Source organism: Danio rerio, chromosome 6 (genome assembly GCF_052040795.2).
Source record: "Danio rerio strain M-AB ecotype USA chromosome 6, GRCz13ab, whole genome shotgun sequence".
NCBI classification, from domain to species: domain Eukaryota; kingdom Metazoa; phylum Chordata; class Actinopteri; order Cypriniformes; family Danionidae; genus Danio; species Danio rerio.
Genome location: NC_141026.1, coordinates 46704827 through 46729813, shown reverse-complemented (window position 1 = coordinate 46729813; position 24987 = coordinate 46704827). Strand labels below are relative to the sequence as shown.

Here is a 24987-nt window from a genome sequence, read left to right as displayed (position 1 = left end):
ATTTGGTGACGATAACTGTGGGTGTCTGTGAAACTGTGACCAATGTGACAAGGGTTTACTCGCACATGACTTGTTTTAACTCTTATGGTACATTTAGAAACTTTTCCGCTTGAAAGTGAACTGCAGCAAGAACAATGTGCAACATTTTTACAATTTTATTATCTGTTTCAGAACAAAAGAATCGATCCACAGGTGTGAAAGTACCTTTAGTTGATATGCTGTTGATATGGTATTACTATGTGGCTACATGTAAAATGTATCAGTATTACTGATATTTTAATTTCAGATATACTTCAAATCCTATAAGAAAACAAATTGTTTTCTATTTTTATACATTTTGCAATTTTCATATAGTTTGAAAACTGAATAATACACTTTCTGGGTAAAAGGTTTTCAAGCATGAAAAAGCACAGTACACAGACGCTACAGTACATTATAATAGCAATGACATAGTATATTAGAATGTGACCTGCATGATTTATTTGACAAAAAATAAATAAATTGCTGTCATGCATTATTCATTTTCTATTTATACTTAGTCACTATCCTTTAAAACCATTTACCTATTTCCCATCAATACTGTATGTTTGATTAGTTTAAAATATAAAACAATTTAGTATGATCATTTATTCTATTCTATATGTAAAAAAATTCTATGCTGAATGATGGTGCAAGATAATTTTAACATTTTATTTTCACCAAAGTATTTTGAAACACTAAAGTAGACTATTTTGCAAGCATTTAATATTATTTGTATGTAAATAAAATTTAACAGAAAGGTAGCTCAGTTGTTAGCACTATAGCCTCACAGCAAGAAGGTCACTAGTTCGAGTCCTAGCTGGGCCACTTGGGATTTCTATGTGGAGTTTGCATGTTCTCCTTTTGTGTATGAATGCGAGAGTGTATGGATGTTTCCCAGTAATGGGTTGCGGCTGGAAGGGCACCCGCTGCGTAAAACATATGCTGGAATATCTGGCGGTTCATTCTGCTGTGGTGACCTCTGGTAAATAATAGACTCAGCCGAAGGAAAATGAATGATTGAATGTAAATAAAATTACTTTTGTAAATCTGATCTGATCAGACTAAAACATTTTATCCTTGACCAATGCAATTGCTAATTTCATCTGCTACTCTGTGATTTCCAACAAAAAATGAAAATATTTACAATAGAAATTTAGTATGATCCTCTATTATTTTATATAAATAAAAAAATGTATATGCTGAATGATGGTGGAAGATAATTTTGACGTTTTACTTTCCCTAAAATATTTTGGAACACTAAAGTAGACATTTTGCAACCATTTATTATTCTTTGTATATATTTGAAATCACTTTTGTGAATCTGATCTGATCAGACTCAAACATCATCCTTACGATTGTTAATTTAATTTACTACACTGTGATTTTCAACAACAAAAAGCAAACATTTACAACAGAAAACAATACCAAAAGCATAGCTAATCCTACTTGTAAGCCTAATAGTCTGCTTACTGACCTAATCAGCCATACATACTAATGCAGGTCAGTCAGCGATGCACAGCCCATGGAGTTAAACTCTCAGACTCAGCAGCAGTCCCTTCACGTCCTCAAACACTCTCGCTTCCCTCCCTTCACACATACAGGTGTGACCTTGAATGAGAATGATGGAATAAGTTGATTGAGACAGCTTTGGCCCCTCCCACCTCGTTCAAGCTGCCAATGACAACCTTAAATTAGTTACTGCGGCTATAGGTTACAACAAATCCCGCTCGACACTTACAGGCCTATATCGCGTGCTGGAGTGTTAATTGAATTTGCCCAGCAGATTGTCTCCTTCTCTGTCAGTCACAGTTCCCATTGAAATGAAGTAGGGCTTTCTTTCTCAGGTGAGACCCGGGCTTGGTTTTCCGACTTAATCCAATTTTACTTCATCGCCTGTGTAAAGCGCTTTTTGAATAAGAGCCTCAGCGTTTCTCTTTTCCTCCACAGTGCCAAGCATTGCGCCGGAGAAAGTGTCAGCAAAAAGCCTGTCAGCTGCAGACATTGAGGTTACCTGGGAGCCCATCGCATCAATTCCTGAAAGAGTCCTCGGATATGAGGTTTGATTCATATATTGATTTCTTGTTCGCCGCGATTATTGTTACGTTTTCCATTTGGTAATACAGATTTTGAGAAATTATTAAAAGTGCTTCTGATCTCTCCCATGCCTCCTCAAACATGGAGAATGGCAGTGTTTAGATAGAGCCGCTGGTTTGTTCAATGACTGGATGAAAACTCTATACTGGAGTTTTAAGATTGCAAGTGAGGTCCAACAGTTCGCTAATGCAAATGATTTAGTCTGTTTAGCGTTTTTTTTACTTTTAAAATGTTTTGTTTGCATTAAAATTTAAATACTTTGTTGTCAAGTTCACTAGAAGCTGAGCTATTGAAAACAGTAGGGAAATGTAGCTGATATAGTTTTCAACAATTTTGAATATTTTTTTTTTTATCATTGGCAAAATGCATTATTTTTTAAAGAACATTTAACTCTGAATACTGCAAACTCTAATGTGGAAGTAAAATATAAGGTTTGTCTACAGTGTTACTTTCGTCCCAACAAGAACTCTTGCCATTAAAACCTGATTTACTGTCAAACTGAAAAACTCAGACATTTCAAACTAAAGACTGTCTTGTTGCACTAAATAACCTGTAGATTGATCATTAGTGTGACACATGAAAAAAGAAACTCAACTTGTAATGAGGAAAAAAGGACTGCTACAATAATTTACTTTTTGCACATAAAAACTACAATTAGGAGCTAATGGTGGGACATGGTCCCAAAATCCACTGATGTTTGGCAGCTCCATTCATGCTGAATATGATGTTATACATTGGAAAGCAAACGTTGTCAGGGCTTTGAGAAAAATTCATTACCTATCTCAATGCTAAAACATCCTATAAATCTCACAGACCAAATAAATAAATAAATAAATAAATACACATGGACAATTGAAATTAAATTTTAATTATTTAAATTCTTTAATTTTAGGTCAAACAGGGCCTTTTAGCTTTATTGAAATATTTACATATATTTTTTAAAAAGTTAAATATTAGAGTATTATAACATGAAACTTTTCCCCCTTAAAAAATGAAACTATATTCCATTTATACCAGGGGTGTCCAAACTCAAGGAGGGTCCTGGAGGGCCGGTGTCCTGGAGAGTTTAGCTCCAACCCTAATCAAAAACACTTGAACTGGCTAGTCAAGCTCTTACTAGATATACTAGAAACTTCCTGGCAGGTGTGTTGAAATAAGTTGGAGCTAAAGTCAGCAGGACACCGGCCCTCCAGGACCGAGTGTGGACACCACTGATATATACCATATATTATTATTAATTTCTTACTTAATAAATCGTTTGAGCATGTTAAAGTGTAGCACCTTATCTGTTTCCCGATATCGATTTCTACAGAACTGTTGAATATATATAAACAGTACTTACAGCAAGTACATTATAGGTGACTTTAATTAAATTATTTAAAAAAAATAATATTTTACCCTTTTTCCTTGTATAATTAATTTGATTGCATTATCTAGTTACTTTATAACTACATTATAAAAAATATGACCAATTAGTCATAACAGCATGTTTTTTTTAGTTCATTGTAACTTATTAAATTAAGTTAATGTTCTAACTTAAGTTATCCAAGCTGTTTTAAGTCAGTTTAACATAATATATCGTAAGGTTAATTTGATTCAGTTTAAAAATTTAAGGCAACCATTATTTTTATACAGTCTAATTACACCCTTTACTAGACATGTTTAATATGCTGCAGTCTAACATTTTAATATTATTATATTATTATTTGTGAAAATCTCAATTTGATTAAATAAATCAATAGCAGGTGACATGGCTGCTCAGTGGTTAGCACTGTCACCTTACAGCAAAAAGGTCACTGGTTCGGTCGCGGCTGGGCTAGTTGGCATTTCTGTGTGGAGTTTGCATGTTCTCTCTGTGTTGGGGTTGGTTTTCTCCAAGTGCTCCGATCTCCTCCAAAGTTCAAAGACATGCGCTATTGGTGAATTGAATGAACTAAATTGGCCATAGTGTATGTGTGTGGATGAGTGTGTATAGATGGTTCCCAATATTGGGTTGCAGCTGGAAGGCCATCCACTGTGTAAAACATATGCTGGATAAGTTGGCGGTTCATTCCGCTGTGGCGACCCTTGATGAATAAAGGGACAAAGTTGAAGGAAAATGAATGAATGGATGAATGAATGAATGAATGAATGAATGAATTAATGAATGAATGAATGAATGAATGAATGAATGAATCAATCAATCAATCAATCAATGAATGAATCAATCAATGAATGAATCAATCAATGAATAACTCATTAAAAAATAGAGGGTGAATCCTTTGTAAATGTCCTCAAATATGAGGTTTGATTCATATTGTCTTCCCGTTATTGGCCACGCTGAATGTCATGTTTTCCCTTTGATAATGCGATCCGGATCTGGAGCAATTATTAAAAGTGCTTGTCACCTCTCCCATGCCACCTCAGACATGGAGAATGGCAGTGTTTAGATAGTGCCGCTGCTTTGTTAAATGTCTGCCGCTCTCAGAAGCTGGATGAAAGCTCTCCACTGGCCTTTCAAGAATGCAAAAAGAGTCGCGCTTTCTCACAAGCCACTCTCTCCATCTCTGTCACCCCTGCCCTGCGGCACAAAACTGCCACGTTGCCATGGCAGCGCCCATATTGTCTGGAAAGAATAGAACTATCATGTCACCGGATTCTAGATGAGGGGAAACTTTTTAGGTTTTATTTTTGTCTCGTCTTTGGTTAGTAAGGACTAAATCAAAGCATCATGGATCAAGGAACTGCGCCGTATGCTGCATATACCATTTATGTGTGCTGCTTTGAAGCACCTGCAATATTTGAAATGGAAAATTCCAGTTTAAAAAACATCACTGTGTTTCCTCTTGAACAAAACCAGACAGTGACGGCCAATAGAGTCCAGTAATGCAATATGTGTGCATTTTTCTTATTGATTGATTTTTATTAGTTACAAACTATCAGCAAAACTGTTCAAGCATTTTGTCATCACACTCACTGGATACTGAATTATGGAATAACAGTAGAGATTTTACTGATATGATAAAAATAATTAATAATAATAATAATAATAATAATAATAATAATACTATTATTATTATTTTTATTTATTTATTTATTTATTATGTTTCTTTTTTAAACTCAAAGCTCCACAACAACAAATAACAAATGCCACCCAAGCCTGAATTACATTTTTTACCAAAACACATTTTTCATTACTACAGTAAATAACAAGTGGAATTTATTTTTAGTTTCTGGTTTCACTTTATATTAAGTGGCCTTAACTATATGTACTTAAATCAAAATAAACATAAAATGTACTTATTGTCTTCATAATGTATCGCAGATCACCTTCCAGTTGAAGTATGGGTAGGGTTAGGGACAGTGCCGGCCCGACCAACAGTCAATATAGGCAGCTTATACAAGTTAATATTGTATATTTACAATATTTTTTACTGTGAAAAAAAAGAACAATACGCATTGGGCAATGCACAAACCCCATTAAATGCGATAGAATTCACAACGATGGTAAGAAAAAAAAATAACCCCCACATTTCATTAAAAGAATAGCTCTGTATAATTTATACATGACAAATAACTGAAAACCATGCTAAATACACAACAACAGTATGAATAAAAGCAGAACATATTAGAAACATACCGAGAAGCACCACACTCTATTTAGTATAACATCATCCGCGATCGGCTTTTGGATGAACTAGAATGATGTGACGTATTCCTACACAGATTCAACATATCTCTCCAAATTGCTCACGTTTGATAAAAACCTGAAAAAGTGTCTTAAAGTCTTAAGTAATATAACATCACAAGTGTCCAATCCGTGTCCTTCTTTGTTCATTTTTTTTATTTATTTGTATTTTATTTTATTTAGTTTGTTTTATGTACAGCTGTTTTTTACAACACACTTGCACTTTCATTTGTAATACTTTACGATACTTGCAAACTTGTTTGTTTAAATCTGAGTAAATATTTTTTACATATGTATTATAGGTTAAAGATGTTACAGTTGATACAAATGAATACGCTTTGATATTTGTGTGTGTGTGTGTGTGTGTGTGTGTGTGTGTGTGTGTGTGTGTGTGTGTGTGTGTGTGTGTGTGTGTGCGTGTGTGTGTGTGTGTGTGTGTGTGTGTGTGTTGTTAATTTTATTTATTTTTTTTTAATCTTGCCTAGAGCCCCTCAACCCTACAGGCCGGCACTGGTTAAGGGAAAGGTTTGGCGGTATGGGTAGGGTAAAGGTGAAAGAGATGGTCAACAGTGTAAATATGAATGTACTTCTCAAAATTGATTACATATGTAATTACATGCAAGTATTTAATCAAGCATAAGTACTGTACAATACAAAAATGTATTTACACAATAAGCACATAGTAATGAATCACTAATTTTAGTGTAAGTACGTATTAGTTAAGGCCACTTATAGTATATAAAGCAGGATCTAATTTCTTTTATATACTTTACATTTATTACAAATTAAGTGTTCTCCTTTCCTAATACAAAAATGTTCACTCATTCATTCATTCATTCATTCATTCATTCATTCATTCATTCATTCATTCATTCATTCATTCATTCATTCATATTCAAAATCAGCCAGTATTGGATTCCAGCTAGTCACCAACATATTTGTTATGATCACCAGCTATCTAGCTGCTGCAGATTGCTGGTAAACACACAGTTCACTAAAGAACTTCAAATCTGCCAGTATATGGACTACAATTTCCAGTCATGCACTGCTTACATACACCTGTTCCTCATTTCGCTGATTTTGCACACTCACGGCTGGAAGGTGCTCATGAACTAATAATGATTACATGGACCATATACACAGCACCAACACACCTCTTTGCTGAGTCTTGTTGTACACTTCAAACAATACTTTTCTTACTTAGAATTTTTGTCTTGTTTCTAGTCCAAATATCAAGCAAAACAATGTCTTGTTTTCAGAAATAGTACGCCAATATTAAGTGAGTTGTTCCTTAAAACAAGCAAAATAATCTGTCAATGGGGTAAGCAAAATAGTCTTGTTTTTCCTTTTGACATAAGATTGTTTTGCTTACACCATTGGCAGATTATTTTGCTTGTTTTAAGGAAATAAATCACTTAATATTGGCATATTATTTCTCAAAACAAGACAATATGTTTTGCTTGTCTAGAAAATTCTACTTGATATAAGAAGTTTTAGGTATTTGGACTACAAACAAGACAAAAAATCTTGCAGTATACTGTAAGTGAACATTACGACGCGTTTTGCTTGCCTTCTGTGTTTGAACCTTGCTTTGTTTTGTTTGTTTATGTTGTCTGCTGCCTGCCTGTTTTGACCTGTTGCCTGCCTGTTTGTAGTGTCTACCATTCTGGATTGCCTGTATATATCTGTTTGCCTGTGTTGACCATTACTCACCTGTCCATCTCTGTTTAATAAACCTGCAATTGGATCCGCACCTCCCTTGTCAGCATCCGCATCATATTACAATATTGTTCATCAACAACAAGATGTTTTTCACAGATTAGTTTGAATTTAGCACAGATTAAATCGTCTCCTTTCCTAAACCACAAACATTTTGTTTTTAAAATATGATAAAATAAACACAATACTATTTAAAAGTTGAGTGACTAAAATTTCTAAAGAATCCTTTGACAATAAAAACCGTAAGTAATGATGCTGAAAATGTTATCACGTTCTGAGAAATAAAGCAGAGAAAAAACACTTCCAGAGAGCAAAAAGTAGAAAAGAAATAATTTAGCTATTCGCCTCCCTTAGATGGATCTCATTATTGTCTCATCTTTAAATTGGCTTAAATCTTCCCATACTTAATGCCTCAATATTGATATAACATATAACCTGAGGTTAATAATTGATTATTTCATTTCCGCTGTATAATTGTTTCTCACCTAGCACACAGCTAAAAGTTAATTGAAATTTCATATCCTCAAGAGAATCATTTTCACAAGAATATCATATTTCCAGACAGCCAGAGATATCACACTTTTAAGTTCCATTAATTGAAGGTCAAGAATTATGTGTATCAAATTCCTGAATTTATTATGTTATTTTATTGATTCTAGATTTTTTTATTGTTATTCTCAAGTGAATATTCTCAAGCCATGTTGACAGTCACATTAGAAATATCATGTCATTTAGTCGCCTATGGGAGAAATGACTAGGAATAATAAACAGCAGAAAACGGTCAAACTACTTGCTCTATAAACAAGTGTTTGCATGACTATACAGGCAAAATAGAATAATATATTAAGAAAATATCAGTCTGCAACATCAGCAAAACAAGCTGTGTTTAATGTCTAAAAATAAATGGAAGTGAATGAGACCGGTAGTCTCGAGCCAAAAAAAATCAAATGGCTGAGCGTAATTGCTCTGCGCGCTAATTAAGAAGAGACGGCAAGAATCTTACAATTTGACGAAGATAAACATGAGTCTTCAGGGACGATTTCAAATCATGGCACAAGTACTTCCGGCTCTAATTTATATTGAAGCACAACAGAAAGGGTATTGAATATTGATCTCCAATAGTTTTCTAAATTAGGGAAAATCCAAACTGTGTGCATTAAAGTACCCTCAACGGCCTGGTAGCTATTACACAAAGAACTAACTCCAGGAAATATTTGAGCTAATTTAACAAGATCTATGAGCTCTATGTATAATTTTAAAATGAAGAAGAGAACGTCGAGCACAAATGGATGAAGAGTGAACCTGACTGAGAATGCTATTCCACAGATCATCTGAGTGTGAACTGCCATATACAGTTGAAGTTAGAATTATTACCCCCCACCCCCCCCCACCCCCCGACTTATTAGACCCCCTGTTTATTTTTCCTTACAGATGTTAAAAACTGATTTTTTAACACATTTCTAAACATAAAAACTTTAAGAACTCATATCTAATAACTGATTTATTTTATGTTTGCCATGATGACAGTAAATGATATTTTACTAGATATTTTTCAAGACACTTCTATACAGCATAAAGTGACATTTAAAGGCTTTACTAGGTTAATTAGGTTAACAAGGCAGGTTAGGGTAATTAGGCAAGTTACTGTATAATGATGGTTTGTTCTGTAGACTATCAAAAAAATTGCTTGAAGGGGCTAATAATTTTGACCTTAAAATGTTTTTTAAAAAAAATTAAAAACTGCTTTTATTTTTGCCGAAAAAAAAACAAATAAGACTTTCTTCAGAAGAAAAAATATTATCGGAGATACTGTGAAAACTTTCTTGCTCTGTTAAACATCATTTATAAAATATAAAGAAAAGAAAAAAATGAAAGGGGGCCTAATAATTCTGGCTTTTATTTATATTACTGTATATTTGGCAGATTTATTTATTTATTTATTTATTTATTTATTTATTTATTTATTTGTTTATTATTGTTTGTTTGTTTATTTATGTATTTATTTATTGTTTGTTTGTTTGTTTGTTTGTTTATTTATTTTAGTATTAGCTTTGTGGATTTGACTAAACATTGTAAACCCAATTAACATTCATTTAGTTCAAAAACATGCCAAAAACCTATTTGTGTAGTAGCACATCTTTTGACAAAAATTAGCATATTTAGGGTCACAGCGGGTTACAGGAGTGTGTAATTGTTCTGGCACAAGAGCTGTTTACATCTAAATCATAGTCAAGGATATATAAAATGTCCTTGTTGTGTGTCCTGGTGAACAGGTGGTGTACTGGGAAGATGACACCAAGCCGGATACAGTGGGTAAAGTTCGAATCACTGGAAACTACACAGCAGTGAATGTCAGCGGCCTGCAGGGGAACACTCAATATTACCTGGCGGTGTGCGCCTTCAATACTGCAGGAACCGGCCCACAGTCTGCACCGGTCAACATTACCACCAAGAAACCACGTAAGTAAGCCCTTGTCTAAGAAAACCCCATTTTTGTGCAATCTTTTAAAGACAAACCAAATCAACTCAATTATGACTTGACTCAAAAGTATGACTTACTAACTTGATATTATGAGTAAGTCAAAGTTATATTGTGTTTCCTGAAACAGTGCATGCAAAATGATTTGATTAAATATTATATGATTATTTTGATGCAGGTTTAGCTCTTAGCTCTTATTGCCTGCCATTTTGATAAAAACTCAAGAAGGGCTCGTAAAACCATGTTTAAAATGCTTCCGACCATAAAAATATTTTTAAATTAACAGGTTACATATTTCATGATTTACAGGGGATTTTCTGTTTATTTACACTTGTGTATTGTATCACGGGATATTAACCTATGTCCTGTCGAATGATGAAAATTTGACTGTGCATTTTATCAAAGTGACTATCACTTTCATTTTAGTGATTTGAAACTATATATTGTATAATGAAAGTCTGTAAAATAAGAAAAAGTATTAGTAGTTTATTACCATGTTTTTGTATAATAATTTACAACACCCAACCAGACCATATATCACATTAAACTATTATGAAATGTCAAGAAAAGTCATATTTTCAAACTTTTCAACATCAAAAGTGGATTGAGGAAAGATCAAGATCCCACAGTGCAATTACAAACAGCCGATTCGAATGTTATCACTTGATTGAATGAGCATTATCAGTGGTTATCAGCTGATAGATATGGGCCAGTAGGGGCCTTCTGCACCTATTAGTAGGCTTAGAAGGCTGTTATCATTCATCCAAATGGATAATTAGCTATAGATCACATCGGCTGGAAGTTAACAATAATTATTTTATCATTCATTAAATTTCCCATTAATTGTATTTTATTAACGTCTACCCCAATCCTAAACCCAACCGCCACAGTAATGTAAAAACAGAGCTGGATCTGGAATCTTCTCTATTAGTATAGCTGATTAGTCATGTGGATGGATGATAACAGCCTTCTGAGCATACTTGTAGGCGCTAAAGGCCCCTACTGGCCCATATCTTTTAGCTGATAACCACTGATAACTCCCATTCAATCGAGTACTAACATTCAAAGCAGGTGATTAAATAAGAATAAATGAATAAATAAAAAACATGAATCCCAAAATACATAAAATTATTATTAATATAAGGATAATTTTACAGTGTATAGCTAATGTATTTATAGTTATATTAATGTAAGTGCGTTAATGTAAGCTCATTATAGCCCGTATTGTGTCATTTAGTCATATTTTTGATATGTTGTAATTTCAAGTTACAATGTCATAAATTCAACTTCAAATAATCATTTTGACTTATGTTGTAGTTTTGCCTTAATAAATTTAAAAGTTGTCGATACAAGTTGGTTCAAATTAGTTTTATCTCATAATAGGGCTGGCCGATATTGCAAAAAAAAGATATATATATATCACGATATCATGTTTCATATTATTCGGTATTACTAATTATTTAATATTTTTTTAACAATACATTTAGGATTATAATGATTTTTTATTCAACCACTTTATTTTAATTTATCAACATTACTAAGGTATATAGTCAAAATAAGTCAAAAACGAAAATATTTGAACAAAATATCTGATCTCTTCATAATAAAATAAACCTCAGAGACTTTTAAACATGTTAAATAAAATGTTACAAAGTGTGTGCAATGGTGAAGGTAGACAAACATCTTTAAGGTTATCAATACTAATGTTACAATAAACATTAAACTCTGCAAACAAAACAAATTATGATAATCAAATCTGAGCTTTCAAGTAAAGGAGCCAGCCATCATTATTCAAATACATATTACAACATTACAAATTAAGAAGTTGAATGACTATATTACCCCTATGCTAAAAAATCTTTCAAATGGGATGCTAGTGGCTGGGATGCACAAGAAAAGAAACCAAAAAGCCACTCTGATGTTCGGTCAATAAATACTGATATTGATTTTATCGCCCAGCACCATCTCATAATTCTGGCTTTTTGGTGTGTTGTTTGTAATAGTTTTGTATGGTGGACATTTGCCTCCATGCATTTTAAATAATTTGTTAAAAATAAAAAAAAAATGTGATGTGATGGTAAGTGGCTGAGGCATTTATTTGATGTGTGCATATGTAATTGGGTGATGCAAGGCTGTCAACAATGAACTGTGTATTAATCTTGGCTTTAATTAAATTACTCTGTAATCATTAGGTTGTTGATAGCATTTGAATGTTGATTTGCAGCAATGTTTCTCAGTATCAACTGACTGGTTCTGCAAACTAAATGATTGTTGCTGAGGCTGGAATAGATTGTAATTTCTTTAGGTATCATTAAACCTTTAAAACGTCTTCAAAGGCATTTTGCTTGAGGCATCTAGTTGTAGATTTGTGTTATGAGCTATGCCTGTGAAAAATTCTGAACTTTTGGACAGATCATTACGTGCACATAAACATTTCTTCTTGTGTTGATGGTAAAACTTTTCACAGAAACAGCTGAAGCGTTAAGGAGTTTTTTTCACAAATGAAAGAGCTTTCAACCATCTATTTTTGTAGTTGTCAAGAAAAGTCGTGTTTATTTATAAAGCATTAAAAAGCTGCAAACATTGACCTGAAGAAAAGGCATGAATACTTTTAGAAAAGCTAAAAAGACATCAAAATGTGAAAGCAAAATAAAGAAATTTAACCAATTAACCAATTGAAGAGTTTAGATGAAAAAGCCACCTGAAATTTTCTTTTGTAATGAAAGTTTTTCGCATTTTTCATTGCCTTTAAAATAAAATAACTAAACATGAGCAAAGGAGCATGAGGAAAACTTTCATTAAACAAAAGAAAATTTCAGGTGGCTTTTGCATCTGAACTCAAACCTACATACCGGAGAAATAAAAAGTGCTCATTTAAGAAGACGGTTTCTGATGATATTAGAAGGCTTTTGCATCTGAGCAGCATCCAGTTGTTTTATATTGAGAATAGCAATAATTATATAAGCGAGTATCTCATAATTCTAAATAAAATAAAATAGCATGTTTACTAGAAGTACGACAAAATGTTAATCAGCGCAGTCTATTTAAAAATATTGAAATATTTCTAATTGATTTGTTTTAAAATCCCCTAATTTAATGAGTCAAACGATTCAAATAATAAAAAAGACTTGTTTACTATAATTATCCAACTGGGCCTTTTTGAATGAAGCTCTTAAATCAATATTTCATTAACTCATTCATTGAGACATGTTTAGTTACCGAATGAATCAACTTACTGAATAAACTTTTTGAATGATTGATTAAATGATTCACTAATAGTGACTTGATTAATTACTGGATGAATGAACATTTTTGAACTATTGAATGAGTGACTTAATGACTCATAAAGGCTTATTGCTGGATAAATTTGCATTGTTTTAATGACTTTTAAATGATTTACTAAATAATTTAAAAACTCACTTTTAAACACTAAACTTACTAGATGAGTCAGTGTAATGAACAGATTGATTGGATTAATGATTAAATTACTCATTAATGGATGATTTAGCTTATTGAAGTGCAGACATGTAAACACCTTAATCATACTATTATGCTGGTTTCACATTAGACATAAATGAAGTATAAAGCGCGAGTAATTTACATGTAAGGTCAATGCAAAGATGCAAATAGATATTCTGCGGTGTGTTTCACGTGAATGGCACGAATGACATGATTTGTGCGAATGAAGCAACGCGAGTTGAACTCGAGTTGGAAAATCTGAACTGAATCTGAATCATGAGCTTGCTCTTGTAGGGGAGTGATTATGACGTAGTGCCTGTTGTTAGTGGTCAAGGGTAAATCCTCTTGCCGACACCAGAAAACTGGGCTCGGTTCAGTTTGAAGCACCACTGAAAGCCTCCATTATCCAGGTATAGTTTATAGAGTTGATGAACTCACAGAGCTGGGTGCATCTCTGAAAGGATCTAGTGGACTCAGACGTGGCGTCGAAGAAAAATATTCTGATTTTCAGAATTCCTAAAGCACATAAACACAGCTATTCTCTTAATAAAATCCATGTTAGCCATTAAGCAATGACACTAGAGTCACCAGGCAGACAGAATCCCTGCCCATGAAGCGAATCTAAATGAAGCGAGTAAACTCAAAATGGTCATGCGTCTATTTACATACAAAAAGTGCAATTTATTTTGCACAAATAGTGCAATTTATTGTGCATTATCAAATTCCATTAAAACAACACTCTTTCACCCACATTACTTCATACACACATCCAATACCTCAGGTTGTCAAGTGGGCATACATGAAATGTTCCTGAATAAAAGTGAAACAGCTGTACTACAGTTAATTAATTAAACAATAATAATAATAATAATAATAATAATAATAATAATAATAATAATAATAATAATAATAATATATTATTAATATTATTATTATTATTATTATTATTATTATTATTATTATTATTATTATTATTTCCTTTATTTAGCCAGGAGATCACATTGAGACAATTCTGTCTCTTTTTCCAGTGAGACCTGGTCAGGGTGGCAGGCAACACATAAAGTTTCACATAAAAATCACAAAAACAATACCATAAAATTACAAAATCACCATTTATAAAAAGATCAGATTATAAAAAAAATTATTTCAAGTATCCTTAGTTTAAGACGTTGTACAGAAGATGTTTAAAAGTTCTCAGAGTCGGATATGTGTTAATGTCAAAAAATTCTAAATTAACCATTCAATATTACATGAAACTCCAGAGGATACATGGATAGCGTGGTGACACAATGACATTATTCAATCTGTGTTATAACATGTGAAACAGGATCATGAAAGGAACATTCAAGAAGCAACTCGTAAACACCTTAATTATTGTCTTAATCAGATTAAGACAAATAATTTGATTACTGATGTTCATGTAAACGTAGCCTCTAGATCTATAAACTGTTTCATCGCATTAATAATTTGACACCTTGTAATGCAGAGATGTAACAAATATGTGGTAAAAATTTGTAAAGGTGAAGGCTGTTTCATGACTATACTTGTCAGCTGCACTGAGTAAAGTGTAGATATGAATGATTACATTCTACATGCATCCAAAATGATTCTTTTGGAGATGAAATGAATGGTTGTTTGACTTCATATTGCAGTATTTTAATAACCAATTGCACAGCACTTCAATTTCCTTGTCTTCTTTTGTATTGAATATAATGACAGTTGCGCATTATCAAAACTTTCTTTTCTTGTTTTGCTTTATATGCTCAGCACCTGGACAGCCTCCGCAGAACGTAGAGTGGAATCTGATTGGCTCTCAGCTCATCCTTCAGTGGGATCCTGTCATTGCTCTGGAAACGGAATCTGAGGTCACTGGATACATAGTGAGTGTTGCTATCTTTACAAATGGATTGGGATATTTTTCTAGTTTCACTATACATGAATTAGTTTTCCATTGAGCATCTCCATTCCAACATTGTCAGCCAAACAATGACGCCAGAAACTACACTGCATTTTCGCATCTGATACTATTGATATATATATAATAAGGGTTGTCGGGTTCAGTCATTTAACAACAAAGATATGGCAGTTACATGCCTGAAAACCCTTCATTTGTGTGTGTTTTTATAGATAAGAGCACAGCAAATTCTATTCCATGTCTCTCTCGCTCTCTCTTAATTACACATGCATGCAATTAACAGCTCTCACACTGCTAATTTCCCCACAAGGGAAAACAATCATGAAGCTCAGGGGAAACGCAATAGCCATTAGCATCAGTAAACATTATGTGGAATAACAGGGCATCACCTATGTTTAACTCCTTTCATGATCTGTGATCTGTATGCATGTGTCCCTCTTGCATCATTAGTAGTACTTGCTATGTCAAACATCACTGCTGTTGATTATACTTAGAGACCACTTGTGTGAATGAACCTTTCTAATATTAAAGGGCTGCAGGCGTGAATGATGCCTTGAAACATGCAGTAAACGTAAATTACTTTTTATTTTAGAGGGCAACGATGATGAAAATCATATTTTGGAAACAGTTTGGACAGAACTGTGTGTAGGTATAGTGTGTCCAAAGGTCATATTGGGTGATATAAAAACAATAATTCTCCATTTTACATATATTGATGTTGAAATAGGATCCAAATCCCTCAATTCTAAGGCCCACCGCAACATGGCTGTCTCTCTCTCTCTCTCTCTCTCTCTCTCTCTCTCTCTCTCTCTCTCTCTCTCTCTCTATATATATATATATATATATATATATATATATATATATATATATATATATATATATATATATATATATATATACAGAGCCTAAATAGCCTAATAATTTGTCCTAAAATGGTGTTTAAAAAAATTTAAACTTATTTTATTCTAGCTCAAATAAAACAAATAAGACTTTCTCCATAAAAAAAAAATATTATCAGACATACTGTGAAAATTTCCTTGCTGTTAAGCATCATTTGAGAAATATTTAAAAAAAAAAATTAAGGGAGGGCTAACAATTTCCGACTTTAACTGTATGTATGTATATATATATATATATATGAAGAGTTTAGATGCAAACACCTCTAAATGCCATCTGAAAGTTTCCTCTAAAATTATTTGATTTTTGATGTAAATTTCAGACGGCATTTAGAGGTTTTTGCATCTGTACTAGATATGTGTGCAGTTCTCTCTCTCTCTTTTCTCATCTTTTCTCTTTTTTTGCAATATTTCATTTGTAAATACTTTTTCGTTTATAAATAAAAGGATTTTTCATTTGTTTATTTAGTTATTTATTTTTGCAATAAAGCAAGTTGAAGTGCTGTGAATAAAAACCAGGAGCATTTCCTCGGCAACTGAAATAGCTTGAATGGTTGATCTTGACATTAATTATGGTCAAACTGAATGTTCGAGCTTGAACTTTATTGGAGCTGTCAGTTTGTTGCTTTAATTAGTCTAATTGATTTCGAAAAAAATAATGAGCACTTTTGCGAGCCCAGTTTGTCACTTACAATGGCATAATAATGTTATGTCTTAGAATTATCGTCTTTGACTTCCTTTTTCCACAAGTACAAGTGACTAATTGCAATTAAAAAAGTACTTCTATCTAATCTTATTTTCAAAGAAATGATTGACAAGCCCAGTTTTTATTACTCTGAATGAGATCTTTGACAGACCGGGATTTTTGGTCATCCTAAAGGTGCTGTACAGAAGACACCGGAATAACGACATGTACTCCATCATCACCAACAAAACCTCAGCTGAACTGACCCTCAACCCTAACGACAACTACGTCATCCAGATCAAGAGCCTTAGTGAAGGGGGTCTGGGGGAAGGAAGCGAACCCATCCACATCCACCAGCTAAGTGAGTTCCCCTTTATTTCCTCTTCCGTCGCCATTGATCAGCTCTTAATGGGGATTCAGGCGGTTTGGACGGCTAAATATTTCGCTCTGTTCGCTTCAGTCTTTCAGAGTGTCACAGAATGCGACCTTTTAAGAAATGCACGCTGCTCTGCTATCCGTCTCTGTCACAGCAGAGCCACAGCGGCATATAAATGAAGGAGAATCACCAGTTCCTTCGGCAATAAAAACATGCGTGATTTCACTCTTCTTTCTTACAGAGCTTTGCTTGTACAGATTAGATATTAGCAAGTTATAGTCACAGGAGTGTCACGTTTCTGTCAATGGGTGTACATTGGTGACAAACAAAAATAATATCCTCTTTTCTTGGGTGATTTGATATGTGATGTACTGTCATTTTGTACTGTTGTTTAACAAAACTCAGCCTAACATGAACATGAACTACTTTATTTCAAGTAACAAAACTAATAACAAGAATATCAACAATACATGAAATAATTAATTTTAAATAATTAACAATAATTTCATACTTTTAAACACTGTAAAAACCTTGTTATTGTAATGATGTAATATCACTCTTATTTTATGATTATTGAAATATAATTGCAGTTTTTGATCATTCTTAATTTATTCATTTGTAATTTTTAAACACGTGAAATAGAAAAATTGTTTTTCTATGCTTATTATTTAAAGTTTTTAATTTTTTTTACTTGGTGTTCTGTTATCATGGATTTAATGGTATTCTGCATTTTGTTTTTTGTTTTCGTATTATTGATGTATTATACAGTTGCAGTTTGTTTAACTGACATATTATATTATATTATATTATATTATATTATATTATATTATATTATATTATATTATATTATATTATATTATATTATATTATATTATATGTTTGTCACAAAAGAACTACAAATCTGCCACTTTAATGAACTACAGATCCCATTATGCACTTTACTCACACACCTGGCCCAGATTCCATTTGATTGCAACCAAACAGCTAAAGCTGTTCAGGACTTATCAGAAAAACTATAAATACATCGCTGTTTATGTTGTTTTGCCATCTGTTCCGACCATTTTGACCATGCTTTTGGATTATCTGCATGCTTCTGATTGTCCCTAATTTGACCATTGCCTGCTTGACATTTTCCTTATAAACTGTATTTCGATCCATACCCCTTTTGTACCCCTACTCTTTACAATTTTGTATTAAACTATATGTAGTGGTCCCCGTTTTGGCGTGGGTTTCCTCCGGGTGCTCCGGTTTCCCCCACAAGTCCAAAAACATGTGGTATAGGTGAATTGGGTAAGCTAAATTGTCTGTAGTGTATGTGTGTGACTGAATGTAGTGGTGGGCAAAGCGAGGCTTCATGAAACAGCTGAAGCTTCGAAACGTTTCAAAACCCATCTCTACAATTACACCTAGCGGTAATTTTTGCAGAGATAATGGGTTTAAATCCAGGGTGATGCAGCTATAGATGTTATTTTTTAAATGCTCTGTTTGTAACATGTTTTGTTTTAACAGTGGTCTGACATCTGAAGGAACACTTTGTGATTAACATTTTTAAAATAAAGTCATAATTTCAGAGTTTTTGTACAAGTCGGGATTCAAACTCGGTACTTTTGCTGCACAGTTACTCTGTGCACACACAAGGTCCCCTAGGCTACATGAGATAGAGTTGTTTTTCCGACACTGTCAATCAAACGCAGATTCGCCAGTTCTCAAAATGCTTCTGAAATGATCGATGCTTTGAATCGTCGATGCTTTGAATTTTAGTCACTTGACCTAGGTGATTCGGATCATGCTTCGGTGCAGTGTTTCGAAACACTTGCCCTTCGGGATATCGACATTGTGTCGAAACATCTGTTTCACATCAGCCATCCCTACTTATTATATTATATTATATTATATTATATTATATTATATTATATTATATTATATTATATTATATTATATTATATTATGTAGAAAGTTTTATTTATTTTAAGTTATCTGTAAAAAAATCTGTTTTTATTTTATTTATTTATTTATTTATTTATTTATTTATTTATTTATTTATTTATTTATTTATCTATTTATTTATTTATTTATTTATTTATTATCATTTGCAAGGTCAATATTATTAGACCTCTTAGTTTACTTTTACTTTTATTTGATTGGCTACAGAAGAACTCATTGTCGCCCAATGACCTGCCTAATTAACCAAACTTGATCTAATTAATCAAGAAAAGCTGTATTAGGGCTGTATCATTTTTTTATGTAACTGGTTTCATTAATACTTTAAGTTTTAGTAAATTTGTGGTGATTCTTTAAATCAAATTAGGATTTGTTTGTTTTTGCCTACAGTTTTTTATATGCATTTATTGTTTATTATAAAACAAGCTAAACTTTTGGAAGCTAAACTACTATTACTTTTTATTCCCAACGTTTTCTCCCTTAAATATATATATAGCTTTATGTACAGCTGTCTGAATGAGTAATGAGATGTCTGACATTTGAAAGTCAATGCTCTGGTTTTCTTTCCTTTGGGATGTTAAACAGTGCTTTCTAATGTATGTGAATGTGTTTGTCTCCAGGTATGGGTGCTCGTGGATCTCGATCAGGAAGGCTGTGTTCACTGTCTCTTTCTCCACTCCTCATCTGTGCTCTTTCCTCACTCGGTGCCTCCTGATGTTAACCAGAGGAAGAAAAAAACAAAACAAAAAAAACACACTCCTGCTCTGCTCTCAAACAATGCTTATGCTTCCCATCACAGTCTGAGCGGATGCAATTCTCCAGCTCTGGCAAACAGAGCTGCCGGATATTGAAATGTCAAGGGAATGTTGGGAATCCGTCATTAGTAAACATGGTCGAGCCCCGCAAGAGAGTGATTGAGGCTTTTGGGAAGATCTGGAGAAAGATCTTATTTGCATCATTAAACAATATCAATTAATTTAAAAGGAAAATCACATTTAAAAAATTAATATGTAAACAGTAGTGAATTCTGGGTATTTTTTAACCCCATTGACATTTTTCGCTTTAGGATATCACCATTATACTTAAGAAAAAATAAATATAAATAAATATGGTAAGAAAACTTCACATTATACCATATTATATTTATATTATATTATATTATATTATATTATATTATATTATATTATATTATATTATATTATATTATATTATATTATATTATATTATTACAAAAGTAAAATGATCTTGTTTTAAGTGTTATTTTGTATCATTTAATAACTTTTTTATTTAGTGTAACGTAGTTTTTATTTTTAGATTTTATGTTTTCATTTCAATTTAATTTCAAGATGTAGTCATTTTATTGTGCGTCATTTATTTTCATTATCATTTATATTGTTTCATTATATACAATTAAAAATAGCATCAATGGTATGGTAAATCCATATATTTTACAACCCTATTTTTAATTCTAGTTTTAATTTTTAATTATAATAACCCTGTCTTAAGACAAATCACTAAACATGAAAACTCATCTGGTACCCTACAACCAGAAAAAAAAAAAAGAAAACTCAAAACGCTTCTGATATTTGTATAATATGCTTCTTTATGCAGTGTGCCAATGTGTGCATAATTTTTTCCTCTGATTCCTGAGAACAGTCTATGCCTTAAATTCATGTACGCACCAAAGTAGATAATAGAAACTAGTTCTGCAGAGGAGGACAAGGGCTAAGAAACCAGTGTTGATGGAAGTTGCTCTTATATAATTTATTTTTAAGTTTTGGGTCTGGGTTAACAAAGCCAGGTTTATACTAATGGGAATCTCCCATTGGTTTAGACATGAGTGCTGCCGTCGCACCTCGATTACAGTGCCATCGACTCCCTCTCAGTCTCTTTGATGGGTATTAGCATTTTGTTTAACGCTCCATGCCAGTTAAATTATTAATGTGTTAAGCATTAGACACTCTGTACAATTAAGGCTTACTTTCCCTGTGAGCATTTGCTCCATATTCGTCATCCAGCTGAACCAGTTTCACACTTTAGTTGGTTCTGCATCACACAATTTTTGCAACCCATTCATGCCTTTTAGTATTTATCAAATCTCCTTGTATAGCTCTACTGGGGTTGCAGATGTAAAAAAACAAAACAAAAAACTTGAACAAGTACAAGGTGCATGAAAGTCCCTAAAATATCCCCCCCAAAATCATACTTTTTCTAAGTATGCTTCTTATTTTCCAGTACAAATATCTAAACGTTTTTTTTAAATCAGTATTTATTTGCCTTTAAAGCAATCTGACAGAATTATTTTGTTTGAAAAATCATCAGAATTAAGTCTAGTCTAAAACAAGAAATAAAATATTATCAGTTAGAAAACTATTGCAAAACTGAATGATATATACAGTATATTTACAAGGTCACGAGTAGCAGTGTGATGTGGCTGTATATCATCCCACCAGTGACAATATACAGCCAAATCGCACTGCTACATGTGTGATATTACATTTATACAACAGTTCAATGGCATAATCGCGTATATAAAAAATAAAATCAAACAGAGAGAGTCTAAAAACCCTTTTGTATTAGGAACTACTTTCTTCCTCCATTCACTGCCAGCCGTTACTAATTCACCAACATCATTTTAGAGCTAGTGAATGATTCTCTAGCATAATGTCTAAAGTGTTGACAAAACAGGGGGTTTTGCTGACATTTTAAGATCATACGGTTGAACGGCATGAAATGCCATCAGTCTACAGAGATAGCTCCCTACAGTATTACAGTCTACAGTATTTCTCTGTTGCAATACTTAAAGCCAAAAAAAAGCAGCGCAATCACTATCATATTGCTGTTGTGTTTGGGATAAGGAAAAATACTAAACACATACAGGCATTTTTTTCTTTCTTTCTGCCAACACAACACACATTCTTGATATGCGAGTCCCATCTCACACTCAATTTATTGCAATTACATGGTGTAGATACAGCACTACAACATGCAAAGGAAAGAGATCGACATAGAATATCACTTACCAGTTTAATAATGATTTTTTCAGATGTAGTTTAAAATTACGCTGTATTTTTTCCTCCTCTAAGGGCTTATTATGCAGGCTCTGTCACCATCTTGTGGATGCACAACATCAATCGCCTTTGCTCAGTATGACAGGCTAATGGACGCCGATGGGCTGTCTTTCAGAAATTATAAATATTGTAAAATAGGTACTATCATTATAAATAAACTGCAAATCTAAACAACTACATTCTCAACTTAAAAGCCTCAAAAGTACATTGTTGCCCAACAGCAGTCTTAATTTTCAAATTGTAGATCGTCCTCTACTTGTTGCTGTATGTGGGCGGAGTAATACACAAGGGTTAAGAGGCTGGACAAGTGCTGTTACTTGCAGAATATCGCATGGCTATCAATCAGATTCAAGAACCAGACAGAACTGTTGACTGTTGTATAAATAAATAAATAAACATATATATATATATATATATATATATATATATATATATATATATATATATATATATATATATATATATATATATATATATATATATATTTTTTTTTTTTTTTTTTTTTTGCATATGAAAAGAACATTTGAGGCTGTAAATGTAAAACATTTTGCTCCATTTCAAGCAAGTTATGATTATAAACAAAATGCTATTGGATATTTAAAAAATGAGAGGAGCTGTTCAATTTACTCCACCTGTCTTCCTGTTTTAGTTTAAATACATTCACACATTAAATATTGCAGCATTTCAATGCACATCAGGAGACTTTTATCAATTTAAATTTCAGAAACTAAAATTTAATATCTTTATCCTAAGTAACTATACCTTAAAGGGATAGTTCACCTAAAAATTAAAATGATCAATTTTCAATTGCAAATCAATAGCATTTATTGACCCTCGTGTGGTTTTAAACATTTTTGTTACCACAAGAAGAACCACAAGAAGATACTTTGAAGAATCTATGATCTATTCTTTTAGTGCAGTGTTACTCAACCACATTCCTGAAGGACCACCAACACTGCATGTTACATGAAAGGAGACCTCCACCAACACTGGAGGTCTCCTTTGTCTGTCACACCCATTACAGTTATTTCAGTCTCTACTAATGAGCTAATGATCCAAATCATGATCCAATCGTGTGTTTTTTTTAAGTCATGGAAAATGTGCAGAGCTGGTGGTCCTCCAGAAACGTGGTTGAGAAAAACTGCTTTAGTGTGAAGTAAAGTGAGCCTTGTCAATTAAGATCCTCTTCTTTTAACCGATACAAGTGCAAACACACATTGAGTGAGGAGTGAGAGCACAGACACAGATTGCTTCCAGCTCCCAGGTTTAGGTGCCTTTCTCAAGGGCACCTCAGCTGGGTATAAAAGGTGGAGAGTGTGGTTTTGTTCACTCCCCCATCTTAAATTCCTGCCAGGACTGGAAATCGCAGTTACTTTTGGTTTACTAGTCCAACTTACTGTGGGTTACTAGTCCAAATCACTGACAATTTGGCCACAACTGCCCCTAACTAACTTTAACAAAATAATGTTTAGATATCTGTAGCCTACTGGAAAGTAAGACAAAACAAATAAGTAAACTTTTTCTAACAGTACCAGTATACAGTAGATCATATCTCATGCTTAAGCTCATATAACGCGACTCGAATTAGGAATGACTCATTTGTACCCTCAATGAGACAAGGCCGATACATTTCAGGGGTGACCTTTTAATGTCGAGGTTTGCTGCCAAGGAATCGTGCCTTCGCTGGACAATATGTTCCTGGCTCTGTCATGGCAGTATCAGGCTGTAGAGTCCATAATTTGCACTTGTTCTTCTCAAAGTAAGAAGAAAGCACAAGGTAGTGAACCAAGGTGACACAACCTTCCTGTCCGAGTCTCCAGTACAGATGCAGCCCATGAAGACATGCTAAAAAAGTTAGTAAGGGAGATAAAACGAGTCTGCAGAGTTTCAATCAGGACAGCCTATCTGTTCTCCTTCAAGCTTTCATAAAGGTCTGGGCACCTTGATTAGGCTGCAGTGGCCCAGTCAATGGGATATCGATTTTTCTGCTCTATATTGCGGCTGTCACAATGCAGACTCTTGATTGACTGATGTCGGGGTTCCTGTCAGCCATCTTGTGTATAGTTTGAGCTTTGAGTGTTTGAGATGTCCTTGCCCTCCCTCTCTCTCCTCCTCCTTCTCTCATTCAGAGATCGGATGGACTCGAGTTTTATCAGAAAAAAAAGAAGTTCCTTGAAGAAGAATTAGAAACCCGTGTGTCAGTGCAAAGTGACAAATATGTACATTTTAGGATGTGAAGTTGCTCGCTCTTAGAGTTTGGGGTCAGTCAGATTTTTAAATGTTTTTGTTTCTCACCAAGGCTGTAATTATTTGAGCAAAAATATGGTAAAAATGCTAATAGTGTAAAACATTTCTAAAATTCCAAATGTGATTTCTTAGTTCAGTGTCACATGACCCTACAGAAATCATTTGAATATTCTGCCATGATCCTCAAGAAAGTCTTTTCAGTCCTTGAAAGAAGTTTATTTTTCTTTCGTTAAAAGCAAAGAACACATTTTTCAGGTTTCGTTCATAAACAAAGTTCAAAATACAGCATTTATTAGGAAAGGAAGTCTTTTGTAACATTATTAAACATATCTGCTGTTAATTTAAATCAGTTTAGGATATGTTTCAGTCTTAAAAACGGTTCATTATTGACATTGATGGTTCTCTGAAAAATCTTTA

At 33.2% G+C, this 24987-nt stretch overlaps 2 protein-coding genes across 7 annotated transcripts in view; one reads left to right on the top strand and one right to left on the bottom strand.

The window, feature by feature from the left end:
• The window catches only part of cntn3b (contactin 3b), a 136656-nt gene extending 116329 nt beyond the window's left edge, over positions 1–20327 (top strand). The window contains exons 19-23 of one of the 2 annotated variants that reach the window (XR_015494061.1): positions 1969–2078; positions 9775–9961; positions 15207–15319; positions 17131–17296; positions 19873–20231. Coding sequence is in view for 1 of the 2 variants with exons in the window: in XM_087257904.1 (XP_087114030.1) it covers positions 1969–2078; positions 9775–9961; positions 15207–15319; positions 17131–17296; positions 19873–19967 (671 nt within the window). In the remaining variant the exon portion in view is untranslated. Of the gene's footprint in view, positions 1–1968; positions 2079–9774; positions 9962–15206; positions 15320–17130; positions 17297–19872 lie in introns of both variants that reach the window. The other variant, XM_087257904.1, reaches the window with a different exon arrangement.
• LOC147836458 (uncharacterized) overlaps positions 1–24987 on the bottom strand; it is a 455522-nt gene that overhangs the window by 219438 nt on the left and 211097 nt on the right. The gene's annotated exons all lie outside the window — the stretch shown is intronic.